The sequence below is a fragment of the Mustela putorius genome, unplaced genomic scaffold (assembly GCF_011764305.1).
Source record: "Mustela putorius furo isolate JIRA1106 unplaced genomic scaffold, ASM1176430v1.1 tig00000095_pilon_pilon_pilon, whole genome shotgun sequence".
Classification (NCBI taxonomy): domain Eukaryota; kingdom Metazoa; phylum Chordata; class Mammalia; order Carnivora; family Mustelidae; genus Mustela; species Mustela putorius.
In genome coordinates, this window is record NW_025421280.1 from 40,930,634 (window position 1) to 40,948,225 (window position 17,592).

Consider the following 17,592-nt stretch of genomic DNA (forward strand, 5'->3'; position numbering starts at 1 on the left):
GTCGCTTCCACCTTTGGATTCTTTTCTCGAACCCCGCTGCTAGGACGGAAGCTATCAAATCCTCCATCTTCATACCCTTGGGGTTGTGGGCGAAGAACCGATTCCTTGCAAGCTCTGAGGGCAGAGCGAAGTAGGGAGAAGGTGGCCCGGCTGTTTTCACCCCCATCCCCCCAGAAGGCAGCCGGGAGCGGCCAGGACCGTCAGCCAGATGCTGCTTCCTTCTCGCAGCCTGCCAGGGACCTCTGATTTCTACACCCAGACGCCACCGTGTGCCTGCTCTCAAGCCGACCGTGGCTCCCCACTGCTCTCAGCGGCAAGGCCACACTTCCCAGCGGCCGTCTCCACTCCAGGTGCTCCCCGTCGCTGGCACAGCGCTCGGCCGTGGGCCCGCCAGCTCTCTCCCCACGGCCGGCGCACCTGCTGGGCTCTCCAGCTGGAGCCCTAGCCCTAACCCTCACCTCTGCACGCCCTCCCACAGTCCGGCTTGACCCCCGGGCCCGGGCCGCACGTCCAGCGAGGCCCTCGGCACCCTCACAGGGGCCTGTGTGTGCTCATTCTGGGACAGTATCCCCCCACCCAGATGAGAGCCCCTCAAGGGCAGAACCAGGGACCACGGGAGCCGGGCACGGCGCCTGGGACACAAGGCACCCACTGACGAAGGAAGGAGAGAAGGCTCCCTCGGGCTCTCGCCGCCTCTGCCTGTCCCCGTCACAGCTCAGCCCTGAGGTACCTCTCCCAGCCCCAGCGGCCCCCGCCCCATCCCCCAGAAGCCCCTCCCGACCGAGATGACTCAGCGAGCACAGCCGTTGCGGGGGGGTGGGGGGCAGGTGGGGGGCCGGGAACAGAGTCCCTGGGGGCTGCCCCAGCCTCCCTACTCACAGAAACACCCACAGCCGCCATGGGCCGGGCAGGCGGGGCCTCCCCCTTCAGCCCACGGTGCCCTTGGGGAAACTGAGGCGGGCGTTTGCAGCGCCAACAACCTGCTAAGTGTGTTATCTATGCTTCCCTGTGGCCGAAGCAGCCGTGTGGGCCTCACCCAAGGTTCCGTAGCCCCAAACGGCAAAGCTCTGGCCTCGGCCCTCCCCGCAGTGACCTCAGAGCAAACCGCGTCACTGTGCCTGAAGAAAGCCAGACGGGGCTCAGTGGGGCCTCAGGAGGCAGCGGCTTGGGGTGGGACCGTCCCTGTCTGCACACCGAGCCTCAGTTTACCCGTCACAGGGGCAGGGACCACGCCATCAGGACGCGGAGGCCGGCAGCCTGGCCCCGGCACGGCTTCGCTGCTGCGAAGGACGCAGGTCGGAGGGCCCAGCTGGGCGCCTGGGGAGCCGCACTTCCGAGGGACCGGTTGGTCCCGGAGACTCCCAGGACGCGGAGGGCGGTGGAAGCCCGCATGGTGCGGCTCGGCCGGGACAACCCAGGGTGGCCATTGGGCGGCCGTGGTCCGGCACCATCTGCCCGTCCAGGCGGGCGGTGCAGGCGCGCGACAGAGCCCCGGACCGGCGGGGGATGCGGCAGGAGTCCAGCGAGGCCGCCGAGAGTCTGCGAGGACCCCGATGTGGCGTGCGGTAGGGGCCGTGGCCGCGTCTGTCTGTCCTCATGGCCGTCCCGCGAGCTGCCCTCCGGCGCACCTGAGCCCTGGGACACCCAGGCCGCCTTTCGCTTCCCGTCAGCGCGGGCTCAGCCTCCTCCTCACAGATGTGGCGGCCCCGGCGGCCTCGCGGGAAATTGGGGAAGTGATTCTGGGCAGGGCAGAGACATCTGTCCGCTCGGCCACGCCACCCCAACCGGCCACGTGTCCCCTCAGAGAGACATGGCACCCCACCCACGATAGACAGTAATAAAAATCTCCAGAAACAAGTCACAAAGGCCCCCACGGGGCTGAACCTCCAGGCGCTGCTTTCTGGGTGACGGCGGAGGCTGGGCAAGCGCGTACGGCTGACCACCGCCCCCCTCCCGACCAGCCTTGCGTGTGGCCACGGCCGCCCCAGGGCGTCGCTGTCGTCCCCCAGGAAGTGGGCGAGGGCCCCTGCGGCCTCCAGGTGGGATGCACAGGACAGAGCTGGGGGGCAGGCAGGGGAGCACCGACCTCAGGGCCAGACAATGTCACAGCTGGGGAAACTGAGGCCCGGGGGCACGCCCACGGGCTGGAAAGCGGCAGAGGGACGATGGTGGGAAGCGGTGAGGGAGGAGGAAGCAGATGGCGCGGCCAGCCGAGGACCCGTGGGTCGGGACAGCCGCCGGTCCCCGGGGAGCCCCTCAGCCACAGGCCGGCCCCAAGCACACAGACTGCTGTCCGAGCGGGAGAGAGAGCCACTGAGCACAGACTGCAGAGCAGCCTGGAACCCCGGGACGGAGCCCTCGCTGCCTCTGGAGGGAAGTGGGTGCCCCAGGCCCCGTGGGGGCCTCCTGGGGTTGGGGAGCAAGCCTGCCCTTCAGACCCGGGCTCTCTCTGGGCAAGCCAAAAATCCAGAATCCTCTCCCCGAGCCACTACTAATCAACTGCCACACACAGTCTTGGGGTATTTTGTACAAGGGTCACCGCACAAAATCATCCTGTTGCGCCCACCAGACTGCTGCCCTGCAGTGGCCCCAGGGTCCAGGGCTGTGGTCAGAGCCTGGCACCCAGGAAGTTAAGTCCCGTTGTGGGGTTTTCTTGGAAAGGGGCCACCGTCTCTGCCCGCACTCGTGCCCCCAGCAGCCCCAGGAGGCGCCAGGGACTCTCCGAGGCAGGAGGTGCTCCGAATGACCTGCCGGCTGCAGAGTGAGCTCCCTGCCCCCTTCCGCCCCTCCCCTGCATGGGCTCTCGGAACAGAGCTGCAGCCAGCGCCCTGCCTGGCCTGGCCACAGCAGCCCGGCCCACACGCGCTGTAGGAAGCCAGGGGGCTAATCCCCACCCCCAACCCCTGCCTAGCAATCGGGGAAGGGACCCTGGCCAGGGACCCCACTGGGCACACCCCCAGTCGGGGGCACAAGGACAGGATCTGTCGCATGGTGGCCAGCAGCCCAAGAGCCCCAGTGAGCAGCTCCGTGGGGAGACGTGAGCCGGACACGGCGGGGAACCCTGGGCACACACGGCGGGCAGCCCCGGGCACATGCTGCGGGCGCCGGCCCCACCCTGCCCTGCTGCTCCTGGGCCGGGACACCACGAATGGTCAGTAACTATGGCAACGGCCAGCATTCCCAGGAGCACTGCCTTGATTTACAGCTGGGGAAACTGAGGCTCAAAGGGAGGCCCTCCAGCCGTGGTGGGGAAACAGGACAGTGTGGCTTCCCGCCTCATGTCCCCTTCCAGAGTCGGGCTCCCCGCAGGCAAGCACACGACTGTCCCTGGGCACTCACAGGCAGGGGACGCCTGCCGCTCCTGGCCAACGGCAGCTGGGGGAGAGGATGGGGCAAGCGGGTGGGGAGGCTGGGCAGGAGGACGTGCACCCACGGAGCCGCCAGAGATCTGGGCAGCAGACCCCAGGGACTGGGTCCAGGCCCAGCCCGAGTCCCGAAAGACATCTGTGCCGCTGGTCACAAAGGAGCAGGCGGTCAAGGAGACCCCGGGCGGGACCCGGGCGACCCGCGTGTGCAGCAAGGGGCTTGACATCCTTACGCAGGACGGAGGTTTGGAGACACAGCCTGACGGGGCAGGGGACCCTCCGAGACCCCGCCTAGGGGGCAGAGGGTGACACAGCCTGACCAGGAACAGGGGCCTATGGCCACTCCCCGCCACTCCAGCCCAGACAGACGCGAGACCCACCCCCACGACCCATGGCCCCATCCAGACGCACCTACACAGCCCCCACCGGGACCTCTCCCCGCCGTGGCGGCACAGACGCGCCGACCCCTTTCTGGGCACTCGCGGACCCTTCCCACGCACCCGCGGCCCTCCCCACGGTTGGGCCGGCCAAGCCACCCCGACATGGTCCCCTGGCGCAGGCGCAGACACACCCGTCCAAGCAGACACACAAACACAGACACACCCTCACCGGCTGGCAGATAGTGGCCCCGACGGCCCGCCCTCGCCACGGTGCCGGCCCAGCCCATCGGGCCCCACACCCCCACCACGAGCCACGCATCGCCCGCCTCTGCCCGCGGTCCACAGCGCCCACGCGAGAGGCCGGTGCCGAGGGAGGGCCCGGCTCAGGCGCATGCCTTCCTGCCCCTGCTCCCGTGAGCCCGTCGCTGGGACTACCAGGGTCCCTGTCTCCAGGGTGCGGGGCCTCTCGGCCTGCGGGCCCTCAGACCACGGCTCCCTGAGGTCGGCCTGAGGGTCTCTCTTCTTCCCGAGACACCTGCCACTGGATTCAGGGCCCAGGACAGTTGGGGGGGGGGCCCATCTTAACCAAGGACACCTGCAAAGACCCTATTCCCAAACAGGTCGTCTGACGTCCGGGCAGCTGGGGCGCTGCCACCCACCTCCCGGAGCGCTTCTCCCTGCGACGTGGGTTGTTACGGGCTGGGAGGGTAGGGGTGTGTCCCTGAGGTGCCAGGGGTGGTGGGCGGTGGGCAGTGGGCGGTGCCTATCCCCCTCCCCCTGCCCCACAAGACCCTGCCAGCCCTGCCGCTGGGGCCTTCAATAGGCAGACTGGTTACCGTTTAACCCCATGACCCCCAATTGTCCTCTGTCCGCATGCAGCCCGGCGGGTGAAGGGGCGGGCCCCATGCCCCGCCCCCGCGCGTGCCCACCCACCAGCCTGCACCCCAGCTGCTCCCCTGACCCGGCTCAGAGCACAGGGGTCATGGGGCGGCTACAAAGCAGCTGGGAGGAAGTCCCTCTACGTCCCCATCAGTGGCACTGTCCCGGGGGGTCCAAAAACTTCAGAAGGAGAGGGTCTCTGCCTCAGGCAGGGAAACCAAGGCACAGAGCGGGCCAAGCCCTGCCTAGCATCTCCCTGACGGCACCTGCAGGCCAGAGACAGGGCACCCCGCAGCTCAGGGCGGAGAGAAGGGACCTCAGCCTCCCCGGGACATGGGCCATGGGCCCACGGACAGGTCCAGGTCAGTCAATTCCAGCCACTGACAGGACACGGTGACGTCTGCTAATGGTTGATGGGTGCCCCCGACCTCATGCCTCAAGGAACAGGGAAGCACACACACGTGGAACCCTGTCACATACACACGTGCACACACGTGCCACAGACCCACAGCCGCAGGGCGCTGCCACTTCATCCCACGTGGGCTCAGGGACCGAGCCAACAGCACTCTCCACACGCGCTGGGGTACGTGGCCCAGCCTCCCTCCGCTGTGTCCGGACCCCAGGACGTGCACCCACACATCTGTGAGAGCTGGGGCGGGCCCCACGGGGCTCACGCCCTTGTCCACAGACATACCAAGCGTGTGGACGCACGGACAGGCTTCCAGATGACAGACACGTAATAGACGCTGCAGAGACGCTCGCGGCCCCAGAACGCGCAGAAGGACACACGTGGAAAAGCCACGGCACCGGCACACAGGTGGCTTCCAGACTCCCCCGGGGCCTGGCCCAGTTGAACACAGACCCCGGTGGACACGGGACCTCTCCCCCGCAGCTCCCGGGGACCGCGCGTCTGCCCACCGCACCCCTACACCCACGTCAGCGGGCCGGACCGCACATGGCACACGCACGCTCTTCCCCGATGGGAGGCGCACGTGGTCCCTGCCCGCCGGGCACCACTCCCTCCAGCGGCCGCGTGCGTTATTAGAAAGCGTGGGGCGGGCCGGGCACTTGGCAGCAGCCACGAGGGTGGGGAGCTGATGGTGGGCGTGGGGCCAGGCCCCGGAGGCCGTGACCCCACGGCGGTGACTGGGCGGCTGGTGGCGGCGCAGGGGCCAGATAAGGCTCTTCCGGCTGAGTCAGTGCGGTTCCCAGGGCTGGCACAGGCAGAGGCACGGTGCCAGGGGCTGGCGGGCAGACACCCTCCCCGGGCCTGCCACGGCCCGCTGGCTCCACGCCAGCAGCCACAGCAGCTTTGATGAGGCGGGCGCTGTCCCAGGCGGGGTGGGCTGAGTTCCCAGGGGCTTCCCAGCACCCTCCCCGCCCCCGGGCGCATGGCCCCGGCTGCTGGCGCCCCAGGAAGAGGCCCGGCGCCAGAGCCGGCCCCCAGGACACACGGGGCCTGGCCCCCAGCCCACTCTGTCCCAAGCATATCAGATGGGCATCGCCGGGTTCAGGACCTAGTGTCTGACCTCAAAACCTTTGCCCAGGCTGTGCTCTCTGCTCCTAACACCTTACCCCACCGGGAGAATGCTCATCCTCCTACCCTGGCCCTGCAGGCCTAGCGTCCTCCCGGCCTGCCCAGAGGGCAGGTCCCGTAAGGGCCGCCAGTCACCTCTCTGCTCCCCGGCTCCAAACCCGGCCCAGGCTCCTTTCATTTATTTACCGTAATGCCCGCCACTCGATGTTCCGAGACACAGACTCTACCCTTCTCTGCCCCCTGGCAAACTCTTACACACCCTGTAAAGCCCCCGCCCTAAAGCCCGTCCCTCCCTCCTCTAGCCCAGCCCTGATCCCCAGGGGCTGTGAGTGCCTGTGTGGGGGCCTGGTGGGGGCCCCAGGAGGGATGAAGAAACCAGAGGGGCCTTCCCCTCCCCCACCCCACGATCCCAACCACGCTGCCCTCCGACTTCCGGAGCCCAGAGATGTTCACTGCGGTGTTGTTTACAGCAGTGGAACAGGCCAGCGTGTTGCTGTCAGCCCCATGAGGAAACCACCGCGGAAGAGAACCAGGGATTGGGGAACGCTCAGACCCACAGCGTGACGCGGAGCGGCGCTGGGAGCGGCGGCCAGCCCGGGGCCCGGAGAGCCCTCTCTGCTTCCCCTCCGACGAGGACGGTCCCAACGCTGCTTCTGCAGTCAGATATGGCCCTAAAAATCTGTACGTGTGTATTTCCTGTGGCTAAAAAAACCTACGTGAGCCCAAAGGCCTAAAAAACCCAAAATGGGACCCCAGCCTCTTGCAAAGAACACCCCTGAGGCCCATAGCCTCACCTCCACGTGGGCTGTGCCTGCTACACAGGAGAAGGGCCCCCACGGGCATCACATGGGCCCCAAGAGGCCTGAGGAGGGGTGGGGCCAGGCAGGGTCCACGGCGAGGACAAAGGGGCCACCAATGACCTTTCCTGCCTAAGTCCCTGTTTGGGTCCAGGCCCTGGGTCCTGACACCCTGATGTGAGGCCCTGGACCCACTGTGTTCACGGCAAAGGAGACAGAGGCCCAGGGACCCCATGTGTCCACCCTCCGGTGCACACTAGGTCCTGTCTGTAGGCAGTTGACGGACTCAACCGCCCACATCCGTCTCCATCGGTGCGAAGGGGAGAGCCCTCGGCCGCCCGTCCCTGTGGGATTGGGGTGTGTGGGGCACAGGAGACAGGCTCAGTCCCCACCTGCACAGCTAGGGGACAAGTCTCTGCTGCAGTGGTCACCTCTACATCTTGGAGCTCATCGACACGTCGTGCAGTGGAAGGACGTCACCTTGAAAAGCAGGCGGAAAACACCGCAACGTTCAACGCAAACCAACGCGCAGGGAGCCGCCCGCCACCCTGTGACTTCGACAGCACAGCCGTGATCTCAAGTGCTGTCGAAGCCATGCACAAGCCAGAGCCTCAAGAGGCCACGGGAAGGAGAACAGCACGGCCGCTGTGGGAAGCTGCCCGTGGGTCCTCGAGAGGCCAATTAGCCTCACCGCCCAACCCAGTGGTTCCACTCCTGGCTCTGCACCCATGAGAGCTGAAAACACCTGTCCACACCAAAGACATGCAAGCGTGATCACAGCAGCCCGACTCACAGCAGCTCGACTCACAGCTGCCCAAAGCGTAAACAACCCAAGTGTCCATCACAGGTGACAGAACAAACACAGCATGTCCACCGGCCACCAGCAAGAGCGAGGCCTCCACGTGCGACCCCAGGGATGGACCCCAAGCCTATGACATGCAGGGAGGGAACCAGACACAGAAAACACACAGGGTGTGAGTTCACGCATGTGGCACCCCCAGACCAGGGTCCTCCACAGACAGGAAGGGGGCCGGGGGCGGGGGGTAATAGCTAAAAGATATACTTCTAAAAGTTTGCGTCTGAGGGCGCCTGGGTGGCTCAGTGGGTTAAGCCACTGCCTTCGGCTCAGGTCATGATCTCAGGGTCCTGGGATCGAGTCCCGCATCGGGCTCTCTGCTCAGCAGGGAGCCTGCTTCCCTCTCTCTCTCTCTCTGCCTGCCTCTCTGCCTACTTGTGATCTCTCTCTGTCGAATAAATAAATAAAATCTTTAAAAGAAAAAAAAAAAAAATAAATAAAAGTTTGCGTCTGAGGTGACAGAAACGTCCTAAAAGAACCTGGCCGTGGCTGCATCACTCTGCGAAGACACTAAAAACCACTGAACTGCGGGCGCCTGGGTGGCTCAGTGGTTAAGCCGCTGCCTTCGGCTCAGGTCATGATCTCAGGGTCCTGGGATCGAGTCCCGCATCGGGCTCTCTGCTCAGCAGGGAGCCTGCTTCCTCCTCTCTCTCTCTGCCTGCCTCTCTGCCTACTTGTGATTTCTCTCTGTCAAATAAATAAATAAAATCTTTAAAAAAAAAAAAAAACCACTGAACTGCACACTTTCAACAGGTGAAGTAGGTGCTGTCTGAGTCTGATCTCAATGAGGCTGTTCAAGACAATCCCCAAGTTTGAGCCTCAAGACCAAGGATCCTGATTCTTAAGCAGCCAAAGATCTGAGGTTAAGACCTGCAGGGGCGGGGCAGCGGGGGGGCCACCATCTAGAGCCCGGGCCCAGCTACACGGGTGACAGGAAGCCACCAGGATGCCACGTCTGATGCCAGGAGGCTAAGATCCTCATCACTGTCTGCAACACGCCTGATCCCCGGCCAGTGGCTCGCAGCGTGCTGGCCTCCATCCGCGCGTCCCCAGGGCCCCACGGCAGACAGGCTGTGGGGGTTCCAGGGATGGTTTCATGGCCACGAGCCCGCTGCCCCAGGTCCCTCCCCAACCTGGCCTCCCCGAGACCATATTCACGGCTCTCAAGGGTTAGTAGGGGAAGTCAGCCCCAGGCCCTGCCAAGACTTGGGAGGAAGAGGCAAGAGATGGTGCCAAGTGGGCGGCTGGCCGGCTGGGCCGCCACGTGCCAGGAAGGCTGTGGGGAAGGCGCCAGAGTCAACACGGCCTGACGTCTGCTGGGCCGGCTGGGCCCGGGACGCTGCCGACACCGGCCACACAGGTGCCCGGCCAGCTGGGCGGGAGGGCAGAGCCGGCAGCCGGCCCTGCCATGAGTGGGCAGGAGGAAGGTCCCGGCCACTTTCTCAGAATCCAATCCTATCTCCTGCAGGGCCTGACCTGGCAGCATCTGGCTCCCCGGCCCCCACACACACACCAATGTCGGCCCTGCCCCAGGGCCTTTGCCCAGGCTGCTTTCTCTGCCAGGTGCACTGTCCTCCTTCCGTGAGGCTTGACCAATGGTGTAGCCCGAGCAGCCTCCCTCCACCCAGCCAAAGAGGCCAGACCAGCTCTCTCCGACACCTCGGCACGGCTGTCTGGTTCCTGAGGCCGGCCTCCCCCACACAGGGGAGTCACCCCCCAGCTCGGCGGGACGCTGAGCCCCGGTGGCTCTGGGGCTCCCTGATCCGCTCTTGCTTCCGTTTCCGCGGCCCTGGGCAGCCCAGACAAGTGGGACAAAGGCTCCTGTGGCCCTTTGTTCCTGACATGCCGAGGGCATTTTGGGGCCTGGCCTTTGCCCCCAGTACTCGCCTGGCCTGGCGGCCCAAACCCTGCCCCCCCCAGGGGGCTGAGGCCACTGAACAGGGTTGGGGGCTTGGGGTCCTGCGTGGCCCAGCCGGGACCCTGCAACGCTGGCATATCGTCCAGCTCCAGGGCCCGAGCCTGCGGCTCCCGGTAACTACCGTGAGAACAAACAAACAGCCCAGGCAGCCTGCGCTTTCTGAACCACGGCGAGCTCTGGAGACCCTCCCTCAGCGCTGTGGCTCTGGGCAGGGCGCCAGCCCAGAAGGGGAGGGACACGGGGGTGGGGGCGCGACTGGGGTCCACGTGCAGGGGCAGAGCCTCCAGGAGGGGGTGTGTGGGGCGCTGGCCACGCCCAGAGAGGTGCAGTCCGCTGGCCGTCACCCAGCCCTTGGCCCTGCCCCACCCCAGCCAGACGCCTGGGCAGCTCCATCCGTCCTGCCAGCTCCCCTGCCGGCTCCAGGTACTGCCCCCCAGCCACTGGGAACCCCCCTGCCGGGCCCCCTCTGCGTGTGTCCAGCCCACCGGCGGGCCCTTGAGCGCCCTCCAGGAGGGGCCCAGAGCTGGTTCTGGGAGGCCAGTATCCAGAGGGGGCCGCCCCAAGGCCACACACAGCCACCTCCCAGCTCGCGCACACTGGCCAGTCCACAGGCGGGGGAGACCTCGAAGGCCCAGGCTACTGGGCTACCGGGCTGGGGAGGCCAGGTCCCCGCTGGCCACTCCTGGAGGTCGGAGCAGGGCCCAGCTGGCCATGGACTGGAATGTGAGCCCGGCCGGACGCCATCTGGTTTCCATCTGCCCAGCCCAGCTCGGGCCCAACATCAAAGGGTCCCCCGCCCCGGCCACTTCCTCTGCCCTGGCCGCCCGCAGGGAAGGCACTAGGACAGCCCTACTTCCTCCCCGCCCCTCCACAGCCGCAGGGAGTTCTCAGTCGTCCACACCAACGTGGCCACCCCCTGCCCAACCAACCGCCGTGGCCTCTGTGACCGGACTCCACGCCAACTGACCAGACCTCGCGCGTCCCCAAGCCCCCAGCGCCCTGCCTGCACGTCTGCCCGCTGGGCCTCGCCCCTTGACCGCGGCCCGCGCCAAGCCCAGTTCGGCCGCACGGCCTCTGCCCGGGCACCTGCCCAGCTCAGGGCCCCGTGCCTGGCCTGGCTCTCTGCAGGCTCCTCTGGGCAGGCACTGGGCAGCCCCCGAGCTCGGGTCCCCCTCCTGTCCACATGGGGCGCACCGCACCGTCGGTCCGTCCCACCCACGGGGCGTCCACAGGCTCCCTGCGCGCGGCCGAGCGCCTGGCCGGCATGGGCTGGGCGCCAGGGCCCAGCAGCAGTGCGCGCGCCCCCGCCCGCGGCCCCCACCGCGCACCGCGCACCTGCTTGAACTGTTCCTCGTAGGTCCAGTCTCCGTGGTCGGGCGGCTGCAGCTGCGGCGCCAGGTGCGCAGCGCCTCCGGCGTGGGCCAGGCTGGCCCCCTGGCGTTCCTGGCCACCGAGCACCCGGGGCCCACTGTCACCGCGGTAGGCCTGGGACGGCGGGGCCCTGCGGGGCACAAGAGCAGCAGGGCCCAAGCCAGAAGAGCCCGGGGGCCCCTCCTCGTCCTCGAAGTCCTCCTCCTCGTCCTCGTCCTCGTCCTCCTCCTCCTCCTCCAGGTCGTCCTCCAGCTCCTCCTCCTCCTCTTCCTCCTCCCACTTTGGCTTCCTGGGGCAGGCAGAGGCCACAGGTCAGGGGCGATGGCGCCAGCGTGCTCCAGCCCCGGGGCAGCTTCTGCTCTACACCCGAGTCCCGCTCTCCCTCTCTCAACACGGGGACAGCGGCCCCCACCTGCTCCAGGTGCTGCAAGGGGCACGGCTGTGCTTCCCATCAGCCCACAGCCCCCCAGGGCCCCTGCACACCTGCCCTCTGTGGCACGGGCTTCCTTGGTGGGCCTTGGAAATGCCTAGCCAGTTCCTGCCTCAGGACCTTTGCTCTGGCTGTTCCCTCTGCCAGGCATGCTGTTCCCAGCCCCCGACACCTCCGCCCCCCCCGCCCCCGCACCGCTCCTTTATTTCCCTGTCATAACCCACAATCACCCCACTGCTCTGCATGTCAAACACCTTCCCAGAGTGATTCCCCTGGGGTCTTGCCCGTAGCTGGCTGGAGGCCTGCACTGGGTCTGGCGGGAACACATGCACGGTGGACAACCACAAGCCAGCCGACACGCACTGTGCATGGGTCCCTCCGGAGCCCCTGAATCTGCCGGAGCCTCACTGGGCAATGGGGCTCCCGGCCACACGGGGCTGGTCCATGTAAGTCAGACTGGAATCAAGCCTCCCCCGCTGCCCGTGAGGGGCGGCTCCTAGGTTGGTGAGATACCCACCGTCCTCCAGAAAGTTCTAAAGGACAGTGCTGACCTCGGTGGTCAGCGGGGACAGGGGCTTGCCCTACAGCTGCCTGGGATGCATGGAAGGCTCAGTCGACGCTTGTGCAGTGCCTAGCCCATGGAACCCGACTCACAGGTCACCGTCAGAGCCCACGTCCTCAAGGTGCCTGACATCTTCAGCGTGTCCCGGTGCCTCCCGGCCTCGGCCCGATGGGGCAGGCGAGCCTGGCACCCCTTCCTGGACCGCATCCTCATCCTCCAGGCCGGGGGGCCCGTCCTCTGAGCCGCTGGGGCTGGGTGCAGATCCGAGGCCAGCGGCCGCCGCCCGCATGGCAGCCAGCGCAGCCATCTGGGCCCGCTGCATCCGCACCTTCTCCGGCTCTCTGTCCTCCTCCGGGGTGGCCCTGGCCCGGGCCGGAGGGCCAGCAGGGAGCTCGGCCGGCAGGGGCGGTGGGGGCGGCGCGGGCTGCCGGGCCTCCAGCTCCTGGCGCGCCCGCTGCTGCCGCTGCAGAAGGGTCTCCATGACGGCCTGAAGCTTCATGGCCCTTCGGGCCGGGCCGCCCCGGGCACCAGAGCTGGGCGGCAGGGGCGGCCCCTGTGGGGAGGGGGCCTGGCCGCACTGCAGTGTGGGGGCCTCAGGGGAGCCGGGACAGTGCAGGGTGGCGGGGGGTGGGGGCGGGGACCGCCGGGTTCAGGCCGAGGGCATGCCGGAGCTGCGTCCTTCTCCCGCCAGGCACCCGGTCACAGCGGCTGGTGTCGGGCTCATTCACGGGTTTGCAGAAACCTGGGGGCAGCAAGACCAACCATCAGACCGTGCCAGGGCTCCTTGGGCCCATCCCCCGACTGAAGTCAGACCACAGAGGCCTCTGGGAAAATCCCTCCCATCCATTCCCATCAGGGTGCAAACCGGGAGGCCTTCCTGGAGGTGGGAGGTGGTGCTCTCCCCATGGGCCCCCCTCTGTCTGCCCTCCGGCAGGCTGGGCAGCAGGGTCAGCCTGCACTGAGCTCCCTAGGGTCTCGAGGCGACCCCCACCCTCAGGGCCACAGAGAAGCGCAGGTACTGACCCCAGCTTCAGGGGAAGACCCTGGATTATTGCTTCATAAACAGAGTGGGGGACCGGGCATGCCTGGCTTCTGATTGGCTATAGCCCGTTACCAGCCGCCAGAGGCCAGATGGGTTCTGGGTTCCGGTTCTGAGTTCCGGACGCTGCCCGCACCCCTGCTGCCCACACCCCTGCTGCAGAAGGCTCCAGGCACCGCCCCCCCAGCTAACCAAGACAATGGTGGACCCAGACTGACCACTCCTTGTACACAGGGCCTGAGCGAACCTCCCTCCTGCTCCCACCTCATCTCTAAGCCTCAACCTCTCTGGACCTCAGTTTCGCCATCTGAAGGACAGTGTCTTGACAGCGCCCACCTGTCTGTGCTCAAGCCTGCACACAGCGGGCCCATCCGTGGTAGGGAAGGGGGCGCTGGGTGGGCCTCACAGTAGGCATACAGAGCACTGAGGCCTATGGGTGAGCTGGTGGCCGAGAAGACACACACAGCAGGTTCCAGGGGAGGCTGGGTTAGGAGCAGGGTCTGGGTGACGTCACAGCCTCCCTCGCCACCCCATGTGACCTCTGCAGGGGAGTTCTCTTGCCTCTTGGGACCCCAAGTGGGGCCAACATCCCAGCATGCGGTGCCGTGCCCCAGCCTGGGGTCCCCTCAGCGTCTCAGGCAGGAACATCCGGGACCTGGCAGAGCCGGCCCCACCAGCACAGAAGGACGCAGGTCCCACCCCCGCTCCGGACCCCAGCACCCGCCACACCCCCTCCAGTAAAACCAACCGGGCAGAACCCAACAGGCCCAGCGGTGACACCCTGGACAATGCCTCCCAGGGATGGGGGCCGGGAGATGGGGGGCAGGAGGCTGTCCCTGACCTGGCAAGTGAGCCCCTCAGCGGTTCCCGGGGCAGACAGGTTCCCGCGACCCTGGCAGCTAGCGGAGGCTCACACACCCAGCCAGCCGCCCTCCCAACTCTGTGGCAACCCCCGAAGCGGAAACTAACCCCGCTCACAGGAATCCTGCAGTATAGACACCCCCGCACCTCCCCAGTCAGGGGGGTTCAGTGGCCCTCCTGCCTTCTCCCCAGACCCCCTGGAGCTTTCATCTGAACGGGTGAACGGGCAGTGTGGGGGGGGGCAGGTGATGGCCCCTGTGGGAAATAGGGATGGCACATGTCCCCAGAGGACCTCGGCATCCGGCAGGGGCAGGGGTCTCAGGGCACAAAGACCCTCTCCGAGGCCACAGGACTGGAGAGTGGCCAATGCAGTCTGTCCTTAGAGGCAGCAAAGCAGCACCCAGCCCCCCACTCCCCGTCCCCTGGAGGACTGGTGGTCACCTCCCCACCAGCCCAAAGAAGTGCTGAGGGCACATTTCACGCCCAGTGTCTAGTCTGGTCCGCTGCCCCTCCCCCACATTTGACAACTTCAAGACGAGCCCCCCCTCCCCACGGAAACGCTCCAGGCAACACCTCCCCTCCTGTTTGGGGGGCAGAAGGAAGAGGCCAGAGGAAGCCACTCCCCCCCCAGCCTCCCACCCCCAGGCCTGCTGGGTTTAATGACCCTTCCGGGTCGCCTAGTGGGGGAGGGGAGCAGGGCAGGCCTCCACGTTGGGGCTGGTGGGGGGAGGCAGGTGGGAACCCCAGAACTCCCCTGGGCCGTGCCTGGGGCCCCCATGGCCGCCATTAACCCTAAACTGGCGACGCCCACCCCCTCTAGACCCTCCCCCAAGAGCCCTTTGTCCTCAGCCCTACCCCCACTTTATGACAACCCCAAGGGAGAGGCATTCCCGGGCCGGGACCAGGCAGAGGTGGGGGGTGCTGGATGGTCGCTGAGACCTGACTAGGGGCTCAGAGGGATCCGGGGCCACACCCTCCCCCCAATGCCTCCCGGAGAGAGAGGTCACCCGCTCGGGCCGGGCCTTGCAAAACACGGTTATTTAAAGAGTTGTGCAAGGCTGGGGCCCGCGGGTGGCGAAAGGGGCCCCTCACTCCACGAAGGGAAGAGGGGGTGGGGTGGGGCAGAAAGCCGGGGAGGGGGCTAGCAGAGTTGGGAGGGGGGCGGCCCGGAGGAAGTGAGAAAAGAAAAACCGAAGAAAGAGAAGAAATAAGACGACAAAAACCCCAGTCCGGATTTCAAAGGCTTCTTGGAAAGCGACCGATTTGCATGGGGGGGGGGGCAACCCCTCCGGCCCGGGCGACTAAAAACGGAAGATTATTGACAAATCGGCCGCCTGGGGTCGGACGCCGAACGTTGGAGTTGACAAACGCGCGCTCCCCGCGCTTCCTGCGCCCGCTTTTGTGTCTGGGGGGCACTGACCGGGGCAGGGGGGCTTTTCCCGGGGATCCCCGCCAGAGCGCGGGCCGCCCCGCCGAGCGCACGCCGGGCGCGGGCATGCTGGGGTCCCCCTCCAGGGGCTCTTTTCGGCTCCGGAGCCCGCACCTCCTAAGTAAGCAGTCGGGGCTGGAGAGGGTCGCCGGGGACCTGCCCTCCCCACCCGGCGCTGCCGCTCCCCGCGGGGCTCCGGAACACAGCGCCCGATTCCGGGGAGAACGTGCGATAAGAACCCGGAGTGCAGCCCCCGGCGCGCGCTGAGGGACCATTTCCTTCCGCCGGAGGGTGGGGGGCAGCGCTCCCTCGAGACCCCCGATCGCCCTCGCGCAGAGTGGTGGTGGGGGGGGTGAGGTCTCCGAGGGGGGTCGCCGAGGAAACCCCCCCAACTCCGACCCGCTACGGCGGCCTCGTCGGTCCCGAACCCCCACCCCCGTCCCTGCCGAACTTTGGAGACCCCCTCGCCGGCTTCCCGGGCGCACTGCGCCCACCCAGGGCCGGAACCCGCGGCTTAAGAGGCCGGCCTCCCCCCCACCCCCCCGCCTCACCGCGCAGGGCCCGCTCGGGGGGCGCATGCCCTGCGCCTGGCGTCCAGCCCTGCCCCGGCCGCGCCTGGCCTCCGGCCCCGGGCCGCGAGCTGTGCGCTGCTGGCTCCCGGCCGCCGCCGGGTTTGTGCCGCGCGCCGACTCACCGAGCCGCCAGCCGAGTCCGCGTCTACACCCCCATCCGACCCGATTGGTAAGAGTCTCCCCGCGCGCGGCCTCCCCCGCCCCTCCCCTCCCCCCGCCGGCGCGCTCACCGCCCCGCAGACAAATCACCGGGTGACAAATCGCTCTCAGATGCAAATACCTCGCCGGTGATTCAGCGCTGCGGCCCGGGACGCGGGGAGGGGTCTCGGGAGGCCCCCTCCCCCTTCCCGGACGCCCCCTCGGCCCCCGCACTCGGTCCGAAGACGTACCAGCAGCCCAGGGGTGTTGGGGAGTGGGGGGAGAGTGGCCAGAAATTTTCAGGTCAGGGCCCCTTTAAATGATAATAAATAATAAAAAGGGAAGGGGAACAGCGACGCGGGAGGCTCCGCCCCCTGCCTAGGGACGGTGGGCAAAGTGCGCGCCGGGGCCCCGAGCGCACGGGGCGCGGAGGGCGCGGGCTGGACTGGAGCGTTGGGGGTGGGGGGTGGACCTCCGCCTGGGAGGGCTGGAGGGACCGGAGCCGGGCTGGGGACCCCTTCACCTTCTTACCCGGCACCGAGAATGGGCCGGCCCTGCCGAGCTCGGAGTTTCACCCCTGTCCCATAGACTGGCGACTTGACTCTAGTGACTGCCCCCCCCAGCCTCCGCGGCCTTATCTGTAGAATGGGGATTAAACACCCGGTAGTGACTAGGGCTACGGGACCGAGAGCCGGAGCAGGCCGGGGTGTCAGGAGGGCACCAGGGCCCTGCGTTGGGGGCGCTGCAGGGTGGGCAGGGGTCTGGAGAGGGAATGGCTGATGGAGGGGGGGCACTGCTCCAGCAGAGTCGTGGGGTTGGTGGAGTGACTCGAGGAACATCAAGACGACCCCCACCCCCTCCAGGACTGTCACCCTCTAGGATAGACAAGATTATCCCCGGGGTGATAGGAACAGTTTTCTCCCTCCAGCCTGCCGCGGCCTTGCGCCCTGGGCGCCGCGCGGAGATCTTGAGAGACTCTCAGTGTCCCCAGAGGCACAGAGTAGGGCTGGGGGGAGGGGGTGTGTGGCCTCAGCGGGTCTGTCGCCCAGAGGCAATCCTCGGGGGCTAGTGCAGAGACCCAGGCCCCAGCCCAAAGAGCCAAACGGGAGCATGGTGGGGGCAGGGGGAGTTGGCATGGGGGGCACTTCTGAAGGGTCGGGCCCTCGTGCTGGTTTCTTGGGCAGCCCTGTGCCTGTACCCTAAGGCACACAGCCCTGACACCTTTTCAGGACATCAAGCCTCCCTGCAAATTGCAGGTTTCCTGCTCTGGGGGGGATTCCCAAGCCAAGGCGATGGGTGCAGGAAAGCTACCCCCAGCCCAGGCTGCAGCCCTGCCCGCCAGCCCCAGGGCCTCTCCTATTTAACGGTAGCAGGTGGCAGAGGCCTCCACCTTTAGGCTGTTAAACACCCAGCCCCAGCTGCCCGCCCCCCTCCCACCTCCACTGGAGACATCTGCCC

At 67.1% G+C, this 17,592-nt stretch overlaps 1 protein-coding gene across 8 annotated transcripts in view; it reads right to left on the reverse strand.

Annotated features, from left to right (window-relative positions):
• ARID3A (AT-rich interaction domain 3A) overlaps window positions 1-16,448 on the reverse strand; it is a 30,899-nt gene extending 14,451 nt beyond the window's left edge. For 2 of the 8 annotated variants that reach the window (XR_006609020.1, XM_045088108.1), the window contains exons 1-3: window positions 16,119-16,218; window positions 12,188-12,837; window positions 11,068-11,392 (exon numbers count right to left, since the gene is read on the reverse strand). Coding sequence is in view for 7 of the 8 variants with exons in the window: in XM_045088108.1 (XP_044944043.1) it covers window positions 11,068-11,392; window positions 12,188-12,594 (732 nt within the window). In the remaining variant the exon portion in view is untranslated. The other 6 variants (XM_045088121.1, XM_045088115.1, XM_045088119.1 and 3 more) reach the window with 6 other exon arrangements.
• Window positions 16,449-17,592: the final 1,144 nt, after the last annotated feature.